This window comes from Haliotis rufescens, unplaced genomic scaffold, assembly GCF_023055435.1.
Source record: "Haliotis rufescens isolate VD_foot unplaced genomic scaffold, xgHalRufe1.0.p SCAF_406, whole genome shotgun sequence".
Lineage (NCBI taxonomy): Eukaryota > Metazoa > Mollusca > Gastropoda > Lepetellida > Haliotidae > Haliotis > Haliotis rufescens.
In genome coordinates this window covers 9,513-30,719 of record NW_025964120.1, presented here as the reverse complement: position 1 = coordinate 30,719, position 21,207 = coordinate 9,513, and the positions used below count along the sequence as shown (strand labels likewise).

The following is a 21,207-nucleotide window of genomic DNA, read 5'->3' as shown; positions in this document are numbered from 1 at the left end:
GACCATGGCATGTTATTGTAACTATGACTAACTCTTAGAATCATAAATTGAAATATAAATATTTTAAAACAAAAACAAAAAACTCTTTGAATCACAGAAAGAGATTTTTACACGATGTGATTTCTTGTATAATAATTTCTCATTTTGCAACATAAAGCGCAGCATATTAGAACCCGTAGAAGAATACAACACATTTATATCTTGACACTATTCTATTGAGTGGGGAATTCTTTAATGAATAGAAATTCATTTTGAAAACAAGTAAACCATTAAAATATGATATGTACACAAATGATTTGTTATTTGATCATACACGGACAATTGCATGACTCCGTCTACCGTCTACAGCACGATGTAGGCCAAAGCCTACACAAAAACACACACTAAAGTCAGGCTCAAGGGTGTTCCTGTAAGCACTATGCACGTCACGGTTACATTCGCTCGTTGTAGTATGCAGCGTTGTCTGTTCCGCCGTTGGTGTAGGGAGGGGGGTGGCCTTTCTCGGTATCCATGTCGTTGATGACGTAGGCGTTTCCCTTCTCGTTAGAAAACCCAACGGTAACATTGCCAGAAATGGCAGCATATTTTCCTGTTCGGTCCTCGGGGTTGGCGGGTCCCCAGCTTCTCGTCGGGCTGAAGGCTTTTCTCTGAAGAGGGAATTCAACATAGCTTTTATCATCATGGAACGACTTTGATCTTAGACATACATAAGTATGATAGTATCATTTAAATCCAGATAATAATCAGTCTTGCGTATCTGCAGAAACAGATTCCATTCGGTGTAAAAAGCAATAAAGTGATTACAATTACCGTATTCGACGAGATAAGCGCCCAGGGAGATATTTGCTAATATATTAGCAAGTGAACAATCCCAATTAGCACCCCTTTCGATTGATTAATGTACACAAGACATATTCATTCGTGTATAATACGCACTCGTGTGTTATATGCACCCTTGATTATGGGCAATTAAATTCTGGAAAAATATATCTGTCGTGTATAATACGCACAAACTTTTCTTTTGTATCATTTCAGGCTGTTAGCATAAACCACGAAGTTATCGATCTTTCAACTGTTGTTTTCTTTCACCAAAAATTGATTCTAATAAGAGCCCCCTATTTCTAGTTTTGAGTGCGCACTGGGCGCTTATTACGTCGAATACGGTATATGAATGGATCACAAAAAGTCAATGATAACACCAGGTGTCCACACAAAAGGAAGGTATGTCATGCTCTACTAGTAACAACCGCAACTCACGATATATGTGAACAATATATAGAGGCTCTATGCACTTAAGCACCTGGGAAATGTGAACAATATATAGAGGCTCTATGTACCTAAGCACCGGGAAATGTGAACAATATGTACAGGCTCTATGTAACTAAGCACCTGGGAAATGTGAACAATATGTACAGGCTCTATGTACCTAAGCACCTGGGAAATGTGAACAATATGTACAGGCTCTATGTAACTAAGCACCGGGAAATGTGAACAATATGTAGAGGCTCTATGTACCTAAGCACCTGGGAAATGTGAACAATATGTACAGGCTCTATGTAACTAAGCACCTGGTAAATGTGAACAATATGTAGAGGCTCTATGTACCTAAGCACCTGGGAAATGTGAACAATATATAGAGGCTCTATGTACCTAAGCACCTGGGAAATGTGAACAATATGTACAGGCTCTATGTAACTAAGCACCTGGTAAATGTGAACAATATGTACAGGCTCTATGTACCTAAGCACCTGGGAAATGTGAACAATATATAGAGGCTCTATGTACCTAAGCACCGGGAAATGTGAACAATATGTAGAGGCTCTATGTACCTAAGCACCTGGGAAATGTGAACAATATGTACAGGCTCTATGTACCTAAGCACCTGGGAAACTTGAACAATATGTACAGGCTCTATGCACCTAAGCACCTGGGAAATGTGAACAATATGTACAGGCTCTATGTACCTAAGCACCTGGGAAACTTGAACAATATGTACAGGCTCTATGCACCTAAGCACCTGGGAAATGTGAACAATATGTACAGGCTCTATGTACCTAAGCACCTGGGCAATGTGAACAGTATGTAGAGGTTCTATGTACCTAATGAGGACACCAAAAGCTGCTGTTGGTGGTTTATTGACCGATGCATCAAATATACATTAATTGTCAATGCAAGAGAATAACCTAGATTTTCTGCGGAAACAGATTTCATTTAGCGTAAAGGATAAATAGCAAAACATGAATTCGCCCTTCCTTGTCTGCACTGTCAAACATTGCCGATGTCTTCTCAAGGACATTTGAAGTTTACTATATTAGCTTTATTCCTGGAGAATAGAAATACACCTATCTCTAACAGTGAAGGAACTTTGGCCATTAATAGATGAGGGATGGTGCATACATCTACACGGACGACATTGTGACATAAATATACAGGGCTTGGGATAACGAAGCAAAAGTATCATCAGAAAAACATGATGTATTTGTTCAATATAAACCATGTAACGTGCCAAACCTTCAGTATGACACAATGTTAATGTCAACTCACCGGCCCCAGTCTGCACACTTGTATTATCATGACGAGGAATATCATAACAAGGGGGGCGACAACCATGCACCAGCCAATCCCCTCAGCCCACGGCGGGTAGATGTATTCACCATAATTGGCCGGGGCATACTGAGTGGCTGACACAATCACGATGAACTGAAAGAAAAAAAATTGGGAAAAACATTATATACACTTTTTTTCATTTTTTATTGTTTCCAGGGTTGTAGAGTAGGATTTAAATGTTATTCTATTTCATGCACCTTTCTTCACTGTTACAGATACAAATATCATGTCAAGAATGTTGATGCTTGTTCAGGGAGCAAGACATCATCCTCCAGTCTGAGTAGCATCGCGCCCTGTTTACGTGTATAGCAACTTTTTTAGATTTTGAATTACTTCACTTACAACGATGACGACAGGGGTCAGGAAGACCCAGTTGATGACCCAGTAGGGGTTGGGTTTGTGGCCAATCATCATCTCGATGTCCTCCAAGAACGGGATGTAACTTCGTTTACCTTGGTGTTGTGGCCAGAACCAACCCACTAAAGCTTAAATGGTAAGGAAACAGTCAATTAGAATATGAATTGAAAAAAAGATAACGTGAAAACATTTTGTTGACAGACATGACAACATCAATTCCTATCGTAATACTTACGATAGACATACATGAGGCAGATGATCTCCGTCAGAGCTACCAGCATCAGGTTGTAGCTTCCAGAGTACCAGTCCATCAGTGTCAGCATGTAAATACCACCCTGGAGGAAATGTATAATGACTTTAGTTACGTTCTTATTCAAGGTTGTGTTTGAATAATTTTTAAAGAGGTTTTAATAATCTAAATAAAGAAATACAGTCTAATAGCGAATTCATACAATGTGGAGCAATTCTCATCGAGTCAAACATGTGCATTGAAAACATCACATTAAAAAAACAACACATAGTTATAATTTAAAAAGGGTAGTACTCTCAATATTAGTACAATCTCGTTTTCTACTACATTGTACAATCACTCAATAACTTTTAAATTAGAAACCACACAGGTCTTTGACATTTCAAGAAAAATCTGTGTGCGATTGTATCTACCCTACCTTTGTAACTTGGGGCAGTCCAAGCAGGAAACCAATGAGGCAACAGAAGGCAGTGAAAGGAGTCTTGTGCTTCCTCAGGACACGTGGGAAGATGTCACTGATGCCGCTGATCAGCGTCTCCATCATAGCGAACTGTTGAAGAAAGGGAACACAATGCTTAGCACCAATTACTGTGTTTGTGGCGAGACTGTTAAAAAATCCCTTTATGTTTTTGCCTTTATCGACATTTATGAATAAATATTATGCAGCTAAATGTGTTAATTCATCATGATCAACCTTCTATCAGCATCTTCAGTATAGTTCCTTGTTCGTGTTTATTTTTTCATTAGGAACTTGCGTAGCTCAGGGTTGGAATCCCAGTTCGCCATGATCATGTTTCTTGGTTTGTCAGCACCATAGTCGTGCTCGTGGATTAAAACCTCAAAAATCCTGCTCAACGTCAGGCTTTCCTCGCACATCAAACTGACATACTGGTCAAAATGGCGTTAAAACCAAACTCGCTCATTCTTTTCCATTGGTTTTCTAAATGTCGAAAGATCCTGTTGACCATGCAGCCTACCTGACTGTCCAAACCAAGGGTCAGCAACATGAAGAAGAACAGGAAGGCCCACAGTGGTGACACCGGAAGTTTAGCAATGCCTTCTGGGTAAGCAATGAAAGCGAGACCAGGACCTGTAACAAAGATACCTCATGAGTGGTTCTGGGTTATTTAACGTTGATGTGGATATGTGTGGCTGGATATCCTGCATGTATTCTGGCAAATCACAAGGAACTTTGCATTCAAAGACCTGAACTCTTGACAGTCTCATGTATTTGGAAATGGTTAGTAATTCAGTGTGGAATATATGAACTTTGTGAAAGATCTAACAAAAATGAAAGAGCTGCACAGCAAACTGTTATGACTGACATCAAGTCAGGAATTTGATGAATGGAAAACTTACCTTGGTCGACCACGCTCTCCACGTCCTGGTTGGTGGTGTGCGCCATGAAACCAAGGAGGGAGAAGATGGCAAAGCCCGCGAACACACTGGTGCCACAGTTGATGAAGGCGACGATGAGGGCATCTCTAAAATGGGGTAAATATGTCAATTATAGTCGACCACATAATAACAGTGATTGCGCTCTATTTCAAAACCCTGGACACCGATGATGAACCCAAGTGGACCAAGCTATAGCCCTGACCAATGTAAGCACATGTTAACTGATTTAGAGCATTTCCGTCACACTTCGATTGTGAGGTAATGCAAGTGTCATCATGATAAGGTTAGTTAATTTCATTTTTTGATTCAATGATGAATAAAAGAATTTTAATAAATTTAATTAACCAGGTATTGACAGTATATATTGATTATATATATAAATTTAATGATTATTTTGAATCTCTGTTTAATGGTCTTCGGGTTTTCTTGTCGTTTCAAATGCATTAAATAGACCAGGTACAATGGCAACTTTGTCAAACCTCTGTGTTATAGCAATATGCATGGCTGCTGTGCATGCTGTGTTTCTCCTTTCCCTGGCCGCCAGTCTTGCATTATTGCTAAGGTTGCATTGTATGTGTTTTATTTAGGGTACTGATTAACTCTTACGTACTCATGTCTCCAGATTGAACTTACCGTTCACAATTGTTTTTGAACTTGTTGTAACTGGCCATGGTCAACAGCCCACCGAATGCAGCTCCCAGGGAGTAGAAGATCTGAGTGGCTGCATCTCCCCATACCTGGACAAATATGTACAATATATAACATTGCGAATTCTTAGATATGAAACATGTATAGAAGTAAGTGGCATGCTATTGTAAATTTGTCAGACAGTGAAGTTCATGAGATCTATAAGATATGTGGTGTTCGGCAGAACATGCAGGAGATTAATTCCTCAAGCACAAACTTAGCAGCGTTAGGCATAGTGGTCACGTTCGAGCCTCTACATAAAGAATAAATATTAACAGTCAACGCCTGAGGATAATCAGTCTCTGTTATCTGCCGAAACAGGACAAAGAGTGGTGATAAAAAAATGAATGAATCACTGAAAATAAATGATGAGCCAACGTGTTCGCGAAAAGGGTAAACATGTCCTCTACCAGTAGCACCTGTCACCCATACAATGGGCAACACCAATAATATATCAACCATAAATTTCCAATGGTATAGTAACACAATGCAGGCTGCTCTCACCTTGGCCTCCTTCAGCCTGTGGATCTGTGGAGTCATGTAGAATGTGATGCCCTTCTCGTATCCCTCCAGAGTCAGGCCTCGGATCAGCAGGACCACGAGGATGATGTAGGGGAAGGTGGCGGTGAAGTACACGACCTGAGGGAAGATGTTGGCATTTTCATGTGTTATTTGTCTGGGGTTTTTAAGGCGAGAAGTTCAAATATATAAAGTCTGAATGTCTCCTCGAAGCGTGATGATGAATAATTGTAACGTGAGTAGTGTTTCTCACACTGGGAGCAGCAGTGATGATGAAAATAAAATTGGACTTTCTGTACAGTATGTCTCCATCTTGCAGCAAATCCAACTCGTTTTCAAGACTATGTTAATATGTGTACAGTCAGGACGTTATTAAATCAGTTTAAGGGACAAGACTAGTGATGCTGCTGAAATGAATGTGAAAACACATTTGTTCAAACCTAAACGCTTGGCCTACATTTGAAGTATGATGGCTATAGGGAATATTTTTAAATTACAGAGCATATATAAACTGTATCAACCGTTTGATAGATTAAGGCCTGTCCGCAAATAAAAATACGGAGAAGTTGCTTGAAGGCATTCTTATATCCCAAATAAACCTGTCAGACAAAGAGATGGTACAACAAATGATCGTTTATGTTATTTCTCGTCACTGTTTGCTCCCGAACGCCTCAAGAACGTTAAAGAGTTTAAACCGTTTGGAAAAATGTTTGCATTTGTTTTGCATTTCATTTGTTTTGAATATTTGAGATAATAGAGGACATAAACTATGTTAATTATAATGAGGTTGCACCAGGCTCCTTAGACTCAAGTCCAACCATCGCATTGTCCGCCAAAGAAGGTTTACCTTGCCGGAAGACTTAATTCCCTTCATGAGACAGAAGAAGATGAGGAGCCAGGCTAAGAAGAGACAGACACCGTTCTTCAAGCTGAAGCCTCCTAGGTCATCAAGCCCAGTAGATTCATGTAGACGAAGTACGTAGCGCCTGCAATGTAAGTTTAACAGTTAATATCCTATACTGTTGGGGTGATGGGTTCCCTGTGGTTAAAACGTTGACAGTCACGGATAAGACTCCCCATATGAGTATATGTTTGAACCCAATTCTTAGTATCCCCCGCGGTGATATTGCTGGAATATTGCAAAAACCAGAGTGAAAACCCAATATCAGAATTGAGAATGTTCACTGTTTTAATGGTGGTGATAAAATAATAAAGGGTAGTGTCTGACTACACCAACCGTTGCTTCCCTTTCTCCAGGGTAAATACGACCATAGAAATGGAGAGAACCATATCAGTAGAACCATTTATAACAATGTCTTACAGTGTTGTAAAATGTTGTTGAATAATTGAGTATGGTTTGTGCACCATCGTTCCTAAGATCTAAGATTGGCCATCACTACAAGGATGATATTCATGCCTATTTGGGGTATCGAATCCGAGGCTATTAAGCTATTAAAGCCCTGGGCCCTGTTCCACAAAGCGTTCTTAGTGCTACGTTGATCGTAAGCCTATGGTAAAGAATGGGAGTTACGACCAACTTAGCACTAAGGTCGCTTTGTGGAACAGGGCCCTGAATCTTAAGGCCACTTCTCAGATGTGTGACAAACAAGCTTTATTGATCATATTCTCTGATGTGTAAAAGAATACACTTTCAAAATGAAGCATGGATGGCTCTGATTGATATGAAATTATCCGCTAAACTGAGCACCGGATCATATACTATGAGATACCTACTCCCAATACTCCTCGCTGGCTGTTGTATAGGTGATCTTGCAGTCCTTGGTAATGTCCTTGTTCTGTATCATGGTTGAGTTAAGTTCGTCGACGGTGGTGAAGCTGTAGTTATAGGCGTGTGAGATGTTGACGAGGAGGTCGTTCACGCACGGTTTTTTGTACAGCTCCTCTGCAAGACGGAGATTACAGAATAAACCAAACTGGCGTATACTGGATGGGGAATTAAACGGGTTTTTAGCAGATAACATATTGAACGTTTTGCAATGCGTCAGGGCGAATTTGGAATTCATAATGAACCTTAAACGAATATACATACATGTTCTAAGCATTGGTCTTTTGCCTTTATCCTGTGTTTAACTTTATATTCTGATCTTGTCAATATGGAATTTCACACTTACTGAACAGCGGGCACGGGTGGCCCACTCGCCTTAGGCCCCGAGATTCTCTATGCAGAGTTGCCTCCCTTAGGCACGCCAGAAACCTATCATTGTGAGTTCGAATACCGATTCGCCCCGATTATGTTTCTAGGTTTGAATCCCGGTTCGCCCCGATTATGTTTCTAGATTTGTCAGCACCATACCCGTGCTTGTGGGTTTCACCGAAGTGGTAAATGTCTGAGACCTGCATCACTTCGGGGTTTCCACCAACATTTAGCTGACACGCCGTGATATAACTGGAATATTGTTAATAGCGGCGTTAAACTCAACTCACTCACTCACTCACTCACTTACTGAACAACGTCATGGTTCTGTTTCCCTCGGTCATGCCATCCAGGTAGGGGTAGGGCTCCGTCCTGCAGGAGTTGGTGTTCCAGGGATTACCACAGTTCTCCCAGGGCACTGAGCCATCCAGGTTGACGAAGCTGGCAAACATGTAGTACATGGCGTACATGATGATGACGTTGTAGTAGATGGACACCATGCCGCTGATGGTCACCATGGCAAACCCAATACCTGGAATAGTCGAGCGTTTTGTTGAACGTTTTCATCGCCAGGGCTGTTTAGATTAACTTACACGTACGTTTATACATTGACCAATAGTGACTGACAATTGTTCTCCACTTACCATGGAACGCCGGGCTGACCTTCCACACAGTGATCGGCCCCTCGGAGGCGAACTGGCCCACCGCCAGCTCCAGGAAGAATAACGGCAGACCAGCCACCACCAACATGATGACGTACGGGATAAGGAACGTGGCTGTAAACAAGAAGAACTTGGTAAGAATGAACAGTACTGCAAAACCAACAGGGGAAATTGACCCTGTTGCAAGAAACGCATGTAGCAATAGATATATACCTCGAGTTGCCCTCAATCTGAACCACTATCATCACACTACGATGTGCAATATAAAGGGCATAAGCTTCTGTTGTGAAAGAAGTCTTTGATAGGTATTAAGAAGTTGAATGTGAGGTGAGGTGAGGTGAAATGGGGTTGAATGTCGCGTCCGAGATTATTGCACTTATATAGCAACATGCAAGCACGTGTGTGTGTGTGTGTGTGTGTGTGTGTGTGTGTGGCTGCTTGTACTAGTCCGGACTGATGCCGATTTATAGAGCCAGCTCACTAAGATACCATGCCGCAGTTTGACATGACACAGTATACTGACTCCGAACCGACCAGTCCTTTTTTCAGTCCATTAATGCCGAGCGCCAGACAGGGTAACAACAAGTACCATCGTTTAACGTCTTTGTTTGACGCAGCCGGGGATCGAACCCCGGACCGACCTCTCTCAGGGAGGACGCTCTACCACTAGACCACGGAGGCGGTCTTAGAAGTTGAAAGAACATGAAGACATGAAACGTATTAACGCTTACTCAATCATCATCTGATGAAGGGGCAAGAAGCCCCGAAAACGTCTTAAACAAACAAAAAAGTCGTTATCCATACAAGTTTCATTTTTCAGGTTAGAGAACAATATAATGGACATTTCTTTGCATTCTTCCCACCTGCTTAAGTCATTACAGCGCTTTACAAACAACTAAAATGAGGTATTTGTGAAGAGGTGAGATTAGCTTACTATTCGTTGAATAACTCAGTGTCAAATTTCAATCTGGATACTTACCTCCTCCATTCCTATAGCACAGGAAGGGGAACCTCCAAACGTTTCCCAGACCCACAGCGTAGCCTATACAGGACAGCAGGAACTCAAACTTGCCTCCCCATGACCCTCGCTCCTCCACCTGTGTAACATAGACAAGTAGGTATACTGATAAAGCTGCAGGTAATGGATGCAACGTGTGTCATTAGTATGTCTCTTTACGTCAGTTCTCAATAACACGTCTATAATTGTTGAAGGCCCTGACCTGGAATAAATGTAAGAGAAACCACTTCTCCCTACAATCTCAAGTAAGGGGTGATTAGTGAGTGAGTGAGTATGGTTTTACGCCGCTTTTAGCAATATTCAGGAAATATCACGGCGGGGGACACCAGAAATGGGCTTCACACAATGTACCCATGTCGGGAATCGAACCCGGGTCTCCAGCGTGACGAGCGAACGCTTTAACCACTAGGCTACCCCACCGCCCCCAGGAGGTGATGAAGAAGCACATGTAGACACAATGGCCATCAACCATGACTCAGCGTTACCAGTAAATAAATGATAACAATTAGTATAAGGTTAAATGGACTGTTTGATCTTCCAACTGACCACAAAGTCACTCTTCAGCAAAAGGAAAGTTACGGATCATTTCCTTCCCTGTCCTATTGTGAAGACGATTGAAAGCATTTATGTTTGTGTGAATTCACATTTGGCAAATTTATTATCCATAAATACGTCATGAACTTTGTCTACGGTCCAACTTATCAACAGTTTGTGTTAACAATGGAGTATTATAGGTGTTCTAAAAATCACAATATAATTGCTGAACACATGCAACTACATCTATTTAGCTGGTATATATACAAACATTGCAATCCTGATGTGAGGATTGTGTGATGTACCAAATGTTGCAGTGATATCTCTGCTTATTAAACTACAGTTTTTTATACATCTGTTCAACCAAGCCTCGTCGACAACAGTACGCCATTTTGGGTTTTCTGTAGTATGGGAACATATGTACCGATGAAACAGGATCAATTAGTTTCACTAGTTCATGTGACTATTACATCCCATAACGCAATCTGGATGTAGTCATGACCATAATATAAATGTTGCTCGATATCAAATTGTGCACCTCATCTCTGGGGACAATATGAACAAAGTTGTTAATTTATATGATGGTATATTTTGCCAAGTGATAGTTTGCAATCATTCCCTGATTCCTCCCAGAGGTAGTATGTAGGTGATGAAATATGTCGAGTGTACACCAATTAGTCCTCCATCAGGTCAGGATAACCTGTGCTGAGTTAGTTGTGATCCCATCTACCCGACGAAGACTGGCGACACCGACAACGAGGTCAACAGGGGCCTGTCACGTCAGGGTATTGTCCTTCACAAGGCCGTGTCCGAGCAATCAGAACACACATCAAGACACCGTCATTCAAATACAATGAGGAACCTGTTGGACTCGGGTTTTCAATGCCCCTGATAACATATTCGATGGGGCGTGAAGATCACAGGGTCAAGCGGTTAGATTCCTCCGTAATTTAATCTTCATATGTTAATTTCTTCCATTTCTTCTCAAACAGGTTCTTGGCAGTGATGACGGCACGAGAACAACTGGAATCCGGGAACGTACTTGTGAATAGTCTCAGTTGGGTGTGATTTCGTTTGATGTTCGATGTAATTGGCAGCGACAGGGCTAGCCCTTGTGTGGTTTAAAATGATGAAGGAGACGCTGTTCAGCGGGGTCGGGTTGAGTTGAACTGATGGAGTGACATTCAAAATCTCGATTTAGTTCATGTTAAACAATCCAAGTAACCATATGCGTGATCCTGATTATTCGCTTATTAATTTTCTGGAGAGGTGGAGGACGTTTTCAAATTTGACGCATCAGTGACAAAAATGCTGTCCAAAGCAATGTGCTGTTTGGACTTGTACCATATGTTTTTCTTGGGAACAATTGACTTGTCATTGCATGTGTTTGTGATAAGTGCCACCGGACATTTCCCGAACATTAGAATCATCACTATTTGATAGTGATTCATAAACACATGCTCGTGACATTGCACAATTGACTCTGCTTTTAGACATTTAGGGGGCGGTCGGGTAGCCTAGTGGTTAAAGCGTTCGCTCGTCACACCGAAGACCCGGGTTCGGTTCCCGACATAGGTACAATGTGTGAAGCCCATTTCTGGTGTCCCCCGCCGTGATATTGCTGGAATATTGCTAAAAGCGGCGTAAAACCATACTCACTCATTCCCTTTTGGACATTTCGTTGAATACGGAAAGGGGGGTGTCGCTTTTATTGTATATCCACAGTAATATGAAGGTGTCTTTTCTCATTACATGCTATATCTGTCTCAAAATTGGAAACCTGAAATACAGGTTCGCCATCACGCCAACATCAACTCGGGCGACTGGATGAGATAAACTGGTTATTTGCCAAAGAAAACAGCCAAACATCGTCTATGCGTAGAGAATGTTATTGTTGAAATGCCAGCGTGTAAAATATTCAACGTGTCTGGTGTCTGATTTGCAGTAGTCTACATGGTTTTCCTGTACCGTCACTGGTGTCACCTTTGCAGGGGTGGTTTTAGGGTATTACCATGACAACCCGATGTCAACAGAGCTGGGATGGTGTTTGGGAATGTTCGTTACTTGTATTATGCATTTGGCTTGAGGCCGAAACAGAATTTAAATACCTTTCTTTGCAATGACTATTCAATTTCGTTTGTATTAAAATATATCTGCTTTCAGCAGAATTTTCTTATGAATATGGAACGCATTTTTGTTCCTTTTATTTATGTTATCGTGGGTGCGGCGGTTTCGTGTGAATAACCATTCACGTGGCATTCAGATAGCATCCAGTTAACCTCGTATTTCCAATCAATGCATGGGCTCAAGCATATATTTCAAATTGAATCATGAATTGAAATGTATACCAAGTATGAATACACCAGTCTAGCAAACTGTGAATACAAACACAGTGAAAGGCAAGATGGGCCTTAGCAAAAACTCGTTATTACAAGTAACGCACTTTAAGTTCAACGTGTTATTTTCAAGGACATTGCCATGCTCCAGCAGTTTCAGAATCTGATGTTGTGATATGCGTCATCCTTCATACACGGTCCCACGAAGGACCATGTGACTGAAACATTAAACGGTCATCTAGAATAGAATTTAGGAAACTACAAAAGTAACAGAAGCTTGGGTTCTTGGTAGACCCGTTATCTCACGTTGTTCAGTGAACTTGGGCGTCATTGGAAGCTACTTAAGACCCTAGTTTCTTTAGGCTTTGTTGAGGGTTTGTCAAGCAAAACCTGTTTGTGACCGGTGCTTGACCTCACCACCCCCTTTGCCCAGCTCGGGAGAGAGACGGTCGCTCTAACGTCAAATGTGGTCTTCAGAAAGCAATTGTATTGCAACGATTGTGACGGATTAATGCACCTCAAACAGGTTTAGACGTCGCCACGCCCTCCTACATGGTCATATTGCTCTATGATGTGTGTGTGGGGTGGGGTCGGATGGGGGGGGGGGGAGGATTGAAGTGATGCCCTCCCACGGACATGTTGTAATAGGGTAGGCTGTGGTAGGTGGACTGTGAGAGGGTAAGCCATGGTAGGCGCTGACTATGAGAGGGTAGGCTATGGTAGGTGGACTGTGATAGGGTAGGCTGTGGTAGGTGGACTGTGAGAGAGTAAGCCATGGTAGGTGGACTGTGAGAAGGTAAGCTATGGTAGGTGGACTGTGAGAAGGTAGGCTGTGGTTGGTGGACTGTGAGAAGGTAGGCTGTGGTTGGTGGACTGTGAGAAGGTAGGCTGTGGTTGGTGGACTGTGATAGGGTAGGCTATGGTATATGGACTGTGAGAGGGTAAGCCATGGTAGGTGGACTATGAGAAGGTAAGCCATGGTAGGTGGACTGTGATAGGGTAGGCTGTGGTAGGTGGACTGTGAGAGAGTAAGCCATGGTAGGTGGACTGTGAGAAGGTAAGCTATGGTAGGTGGACTGTGAGAAGGTAGGCTGTGGTTGGTGGACTGTGAGAAGGTAGGCTGTGGTTGGTGGACTGTGAGAAGGTAGGCTGTGGTTGGTGGACTGTGATAGGGTAGGCTATGGTATATGGACTGTGAGAGGGTAAGCCATGGTAGGTGGACTATGAGAATGTAAGCTATGGTAGGTGGACTGTAAGAGGGTAAGCCATGGTAGTTGGACTGTGAGAGGGTAAGCCATGGTAGGTGGACTGTGAGAGGGTAAGCCATGGTAGGTGGACTGTGAGATGGTGAACCATGGTAAGTCAACTGTGAGATGGTAAGCTATAGTTTGGTAGAATGTTAAGGTGTAAGTTGTGGTAGGTGGACCGTGAGAGGGTAAACTAGGGCATTTGGACTGTGATCGGGTAAGCTATAGTAGTGCAGCTGTGATAGGGTAAGCTGTGCTTGTGCAGCTGTGATAGGGTGTGAGCATCAGAACAAACACCCTATCAACAAACAGCTTGAATAGCTCATCAGCCTCTGGTATCAATTGCATATTATAGGGGTGAATCAGTGGCGCGAATCTCGTCTACTGGGTGTGAGTTGGCATTATCGACAGTCATGACACTTGTGTAATCGCACACGATACAAATCTGGGAACCTGTGTGAGGAAACGGTGTTACTTTCAAGGGGTCTCGGGACAATGGGCGCTTGTTTCAGCTACCACGTGATCGTGCAATCGTATCTCCTTTTGGCAGAGACGTCTTATGTATAACGAAAGGATTTTGTTTCTGGTATCTACATTGTTAAATAGAAACTGTACACTATTAGCGTGTGTGCCGCATGACCACGTCTTGTGAAAAGGGGCCAAGGCTGGGCAAAGAGTCCCACCAAGTTTGTTTGTTGTTTAACGCCGCTCACAGCAATATTCAGGTACAGATATCGACAATCGCGTCTGTATTAATATGACATAAGATGAGAATACACCAGTGTATTCCAGATCCACCTATTTGTTCCCTGCTTTTTAAAAGCCTAGTGTACCTGTTTGTAATACTACGCTGTCGATATTATCATGATCGTGTGTAAGTGTTTTCGCGAACACGTGTCATCAGTGATTGTCAGTGGTCCATTCATGTAATTTTCACCCCTAATTTGCCTTCAATACAACGTGTCTGTTTCGGGATCGAGATAGTTTCTCTGTTCTCTGTTTCCATGTACATGATACACTCACGCGTTGGAGGACGAAGGCGTATGGACGTCAAGTTTGCTGACATGCGTTGCTAATGTTAGAACAAATGTCGGAATTAACATTGATTTAATGCAGATAGAGCTTCTCATCTGAAGAAATGAAAATTTGATTATGGGGTAGAAGATATAGACAGGACTCTAAAGGAGACACGCACCAGTAAATATCAAAGATCTGTATATACGGTTACAGTCTCAACGTAAAGTATTTGACGTTAACAGTGATAACGTTAAGTCTGTATTTGATGTTAACAGTGATAACGTTAAGTTTGTATTTGATGTTAACAGTGATAACGTTAAGTTTGTATTTAATGTTAAAAGTGATAACGTTAAGTTTGTATTTGATGTTAACAGTGATAACGTTAAGTTTGTATTTGACGTTAACAGTGATAACGTTAAGTCTGTATTTGATATTAACAGTGATAACGTTAAGTCTGTATTTTATGTTAACAGTGATATCGTTAGGTCTGTATTTGATGTTAACAGTGATAACGTTAACTCTGTATTTGATCTTAACAGTGATAACGTTCAGTTTGTATTTGATGTTAACAGTGATAACGTTAAGTTTGTATTTGCTGTTAACAGTGATATCGTTAGGTCTGTATTTGATGTTAACAGTGATAACGTTTAGTCTGTATTTAATGTTACATCATCATGTTAACAGTGATAACGTTAAGTTTGTATTTGATGTTAACAGTGATAACGTTAAGTCTGTATTTGATGTTAACAGTGATAACGTTAGGTCTGTATTTGATGTTAACAGTGATAACGTTAAGTTTGTATTTGATGTTAACAGTGATAACGTTAGGCCTGTATTTGATGTTAACAGTGATAACGTTAACTCTGTATTTGATCTTAACAGTGATAACGTTAAGTCTGTATTTGATGTTAACAGTGATAACGTTAGGTCTGTATTTGATGTTAACAGTGATATCGTTAGGTCTGTATTTGATGTTAACAGTGATAACGTTAAGTCTGTATTTGATGTTAACAGTGATAACGTTAAGTCTGTATTTGATGTTAACAGTGATAACGTTAAGTTTGTATTTGATGTTAACAGTGATAACGTTAAGTCTGTATTTGATGTTAACAGTGATAACGTTAAGTCTGTATTTGATGTTAACAGTGATAACGTTAAGTCTGTATTTGATGTTAACAGTGATAACGTTAAGTTTGTATTTGATGTTAACAGTGATAACGTTAAGTCTGTATTTGATGTTAACAGTGATAACGTTAAGTCTGTATTTGATGTTAACAGTGATAACGTTAAGTTTGTATTTGATGTTAACAGTGATAACGTTAAGTCTGTATTTGATGTTAACAGTGATAACGTTAGGTCTGTATTTGATGTTAACAGTGATAACGTTAAGTCTGTATTAGATGTTAACAGTGATAACGTTTAGTCTGTATTTGATGTTAACAGTGATAACGTTAGGTCTGTATTTGATGTTAACAGTGATAACGTTAAGTCTGTATTAGATGTTAACAGTGATAACGTTTAGTCTGTATTTAATGTTACATCATCACCACTATTATCACAATAATCATTATCAGTAGTAGTAGTAGTAGTAGTAGTAGTAGTAGTAGTAGTAGTATAGTTGTGGTCATTATCATTGACATGTCTATGCCCCTAAGACAGTATGTATCGCATAGATAACGAACTCAGTTTCACCGTCGTGACGTCGTAAATGTTTTTAAATGTCGGTGCCCTTTGTGTGTAAAGGTTGCACCGAGACACCCCTCTCTGCACTTGGTGTGTGGTACAAAACCGACACACTGTGGTGACATAACAGGCGTTATGTGGCGTCGTCCCTGGCAACCATGTCGTCACACGTTACCCACAGGCCTGCACAAACAAAGCTTCTGACGAATGGATTGCGTCGCCAATGACCCCGGCGATTTGTCTTCCTTGTATACAACCCCATGATGTTACACAGATGTTCATTCAGTGAAAGAATGTTGGTTAACGAGAAATGTTGTGCTGAAATGATCCAACCTCCCCCAGACTTCAACAAAGCTCTGTTGCTATCCACACTTCTTGGTCCGTTAATCCCTACTCCCGTCTCCGAACATTGCGTATGGGACAAACACACACTGTTATACTGATTGGGTGTTGTCATTCTAACGTAAGCTTTTTGTTCATGTTGCAAGTCGACCGGTATATCCCGAATGTCCATTTGTGGGTCTTTGAGTGGAATATTTCACAGCCTCCTAGTTTAACTGTACTAATTTCAGACAATCGTTTACATCTCAATGCGTTTCAGTTGCGATTAAGAAGATCACATATGTCCCATTAATGTTGGTTGTCCTGCATCTACTTGCCAACGTGTGTGTCACGTGATGGTCAGCATCGTCAGAAACAACGTCAGTAAGTTGATTGTGTCCAGGGCCCACTTGCACAAAGCGATCTTAGCGCTAAGATGATCGTAACTCCCATACTTTAACATAGGCTTACGATAATCGTAGCGCTAAGATAGCCTTGTGCAAGTGGGCCCTGGATGTGCTTCGCTACCACTGTGACGGATCTACACGCCGACATCTACCACTGTGACGGATCTACACGCCTACATCTACCACTCTGACGGATCTACACGCCGACATCTACCACTGTGACGGATCTACACGCCGACATCTACCACTCTGACGGATCTACACGCCGACATCTACCACTCTGACGAATCTACACGCCGACATCTACCAATGTGACGGATCTACACGCCGACATCTACCACTCTGACGGATCTACACGCCGACATCTACCACTCTGACGGGTCTACACGCCTACATCTACCGCTCTGACGGATGCAACGCCTACATCTACCACTCTGACGTATGCAGCGCCCACATCTACCACTCTGACGGATGCAACGCCTACATCTACCTATCACTCTGACGGAAAATATCATTCAACACAACACACCCTGTGTCTTCCCCTGTTCTCGGTGCTCGTAAATGATAACCTGGTACAGAGGGCTCCTGTCAAGCGCCATGTTGATTTATAGAGGACTTGGGGCCATACCAGGCAGCGGGAAGCCGAACTTGGAAATTGTGACCTGCGGCCATTGTGACAACTACTATTGTGACTAGTCCTATTGTGACTACTCGTAGCGCCCGCTGTGACAGCCTCTAATGTCATGTTGACTACTCGTAGCCTTCATTGTGACAACTCGTAGCGCCCGCTGTGACAAGCTCTAATGTCATGTTGACTACTCGTGGCCTTCATTGTGACAACTCGTAGCGCCCGCTGTGACAAGCTCTAATGTCATGTTGACTACTCGTAGCCTTCATTGTGACAACTCGTAGCGCCCGCTGTGACAAGCTCTAATGTCATGTTGACTCCTCGTAGCCTTCATTGTGACAACTCGTAGCGCCCGCTGTGACAAGCTCTAATGTCATGTTGACTACTCGTAGCCTTCATTGTGACAACTCGTAGCGCCCGCTGAGACAAGCTCTAATGTCATGTTGACTCCTCGTAGCCTTCATTGTGACAACTCGTAGCGCCCGCTGTGACAAGCTCTAATGTCATGTTGACTCCTCGTAGCCTTCATTGTGACAACTCGTAGCGCCCGCTGTGACAAGCTCTAATGTCATGTTGACTACTCGTAGCCTTCATTGTGACAACTCGTAGCGCCCGCTGTGACAGCCTCTAATGTCATGTTGACTACTCGTAGCCTTCATTGTGACAACTCGTAGCGTCCGTTACACCAACAATGTGACTATTGTTTGTGTGAGTTTGGCAATTCCAAGTGTCCTAATTTATTATTACTGTCCTCTTTGTGTGTACCGTTTATTATGCCGAAAGTATTCTTATTTTCAAATTGGATATTACAACAAAGGCAATGCAAGACAAGTTGTTGTATCCACGATCCTATCATAAGGCTACAAAAAGTTCATAATTTAAAAAGTAATTGTTGCCATGATTTTGAAGAGTTTACATCATGTAAATTCGGTGCTATGTTACAATGTTACAAGGGGATTACATTAAATCAATCAGAAGTAATAATCAAGTCACAAGTATTCCCATTCTTGATACTTGGAGAATACAAGTGGCCATCGGAGAGCATTACTTGGTGGATACATGTACAATTATCAAAGCCAGTTGTCTGTCCTGTGCTGAATGTCGTCCCGAAATAGATGGGTGTATGATGTATCACGGACATGCAAAAGACCTCCTGATTTATTACTTTGAAAAATCTTTTCAACAATAATAATAATGATAATAAAAAAAGTAATGATAATGATGATGACGATGAAGAAGACGATGATAATTATGATAATAAGAATAATAACTTCATCCCGGTAAAAGCATGCGGCTGCACCCTTCATGCCCTTCTCCGTCGCCGAGTTGCGAGACGCAGTATCCCCACACCTCCTGCCCTGAACCGGTTTGGAGAACCCTCTCCTCCCAGGTAACTGGCAGAGGGGGGGGGGGGGGGGGGGGAGGGGGGGGTGCAGAATGAGTATAGACTGGTGCATAAAACTCCTCTAACATAGAACCGCATTATGACTAAATGCACTATTTACCAGGTAAATGTCTATCGCATGGATATATATAGCGTGGACAGACCTGTTGTGCGAGGCTACTTTTCGTGGTTCACATTCAAATTGCCGTACTGATTCCACACGCGGAGGATTTAGCAAGGAATTGTATTATTGTTTTGGACTGGTATACGTTTCCTTGGAAGGGCACACTTTGTCAATATCTAATAATATTGACTTTAACAATTACATATTTTTATATACAAATAATATAAAAATACGATCAGTTTCCTATATCGAGTGCTATGTAGTAGTTTGTATAGAGAACACATTCTAAAAATATAGTCTTTCTTCCAATGGTAAAAGTTAGTTACGAAAGATATGTCAACTCACCTCGCCTGCCATGGCTTGTTACACTGAGAAAGTTTCCAGTTAAGAATTCCGAAATAACCCGAATCACTTGACGCTCTCCTCCGAAATAAACTAAATTAGGAAAGTCACGGAAATTACAATGACCTCCAACCAATCAAAAGCATCGATATGTGTCACGTGACACACATATACGAATAGGACCTTTCAATAACAAGGTCTGGGTCACGGTACGGTGAGCACGGGCAGTCTTGCATCTGATGTCGCTGGACATATTGTTCAAAGGTGGTATCTGCGTCGAGGAGGATTGGTTTTATGAACGACTGAAAGACATGCATAACATTTTGATGCACATGTGAGAACAACAAAAGACAAAGGTAGAAGCCAACAGATAATTGGAGCTGATAGGTGGTTGGCAATAGAAAATGGAAGCCAACTCGTAACAGTAACTAGTGCTGATTTACAAATGTCTCGTTTACCTGAAGGCCACACAACGTTGCCCGTGTATATATTTGTGCATAAACTACGTTGTTGTTGTGTTAAATGATAACACGAATCCAGTAAACATACAAATCTATTCAATGACAGTATTAATAGTAAAAGATCAACACCTATTGATAGTATTCATGTGTGAAGCTGTGAAAAGAGGAAGTTTTGTGAAATGGTTCCGCATAAAAATATACCTAATATATCTCAATTTGTATGTTTATAATCTGATTCACAATAGCATTCCACGCGTGATAAGCGCGCTCATCCATCATTGTTAAAAGCTGGCGACAATGTAGGTATATCTCGGAGACGCTCTCGGTGAGGTGACACTCGCTATGCATTTTAGGTGGGTATGGAGTTTAGTATGTACATACGGAGCTGTGATGTTTATTTCTTGTGTGTATCACTCGACCTTGAACTAGCAGAATTTCTGCATTTGTGCACTGAGGACGAAATAGCATGAATACTGCTGTGCTGGAATTAGGCAACAAACGAACACTAACTTTTGCATACAAATTGTGTGTATGGTCGGTGATATCGGTAGAGCAGGCCACGCATATTCTTAGCGAAAACCTAGGGTCATCATTGATTCTTATTGATCCATTCATATCATTTTCATAACTATTTTGTTTTTTTACGCCCAAAAGAATCTGTTTCGGCAGGTACTCGAGATTGATTATTCCCTGGCGTTGATATCATCTTCAAGAAAATACAACCGACGGTATCAAAGACGTGTCTCCATAAACATCGAACACCAATGCAATGTATTGTGATGGTAGACACAGGCAGGGTGGATTTGGCCTTCGGGCAGGCTGTTTTATTGTAGGATTATAGCTAATGGGTCGGGTATCGTCCTCGTAGGCATGTACAAGTGTCATCGTGTCTACAGACACACGGGAAGTGTGTGTATATAGTGGCATACATGTAGCTGAACTTGATAATCTGACTGTGCTCACATGTCGCGCATTTCTAACCATTAAGGTTTAGGTATGCGTACAGTTTATGGGAACACCACGAATAACTGCGTTCAGGTACTTCAGTGTTGAGTCGACAACCGACACTC

The 21,207-nt window shown here is 41.7% G+C and overlaps 1 protein-coding gene across 1 annotated transcript; it reads right to left on the bottom strand.

The window, feature by feature from the left end:
* Window positions 1-10: 10 nt before the first annotated feature.
* Window positions 11-19,822, bottom strand: LOC124134383 (sodium- and chloride-dependent glycine transporter 1-like). Its single transcript, XM_048382718.1, has 15 exons — window positions 19,680-19,822; window positions 9,615-9,732; window positions 8,618-8,749; window positions 8,284-8,505; window positions 7,553-7,721; window positions 6,666-6,804; window positions 5,804-5,938; window positions 5,246-5,349; window positions 4,574-4,698; window positions 4,192-4,304; window positions 3,633-3,764; window positions 3,200-3,299; window positions 2,950-3,092; window positions 2,545-2,700; window positions 11-647 (listed from the first exon to the last, which is right to left on the bottom strand). The coding sequence occupies exons 1-15, from the start codon at window positions 19,689-19,691 to the stop codon at window positions 432-434; spliced, it is 2,016 nt and encodes a 671-aa protein (XP_048238675.1). The 5' UTR covers window positions 19,692-19,822; the 3' UTR covers window positions 11-431.
* Window positions 19,823-21,207: the final 1,385 nt, after the last annotated feature.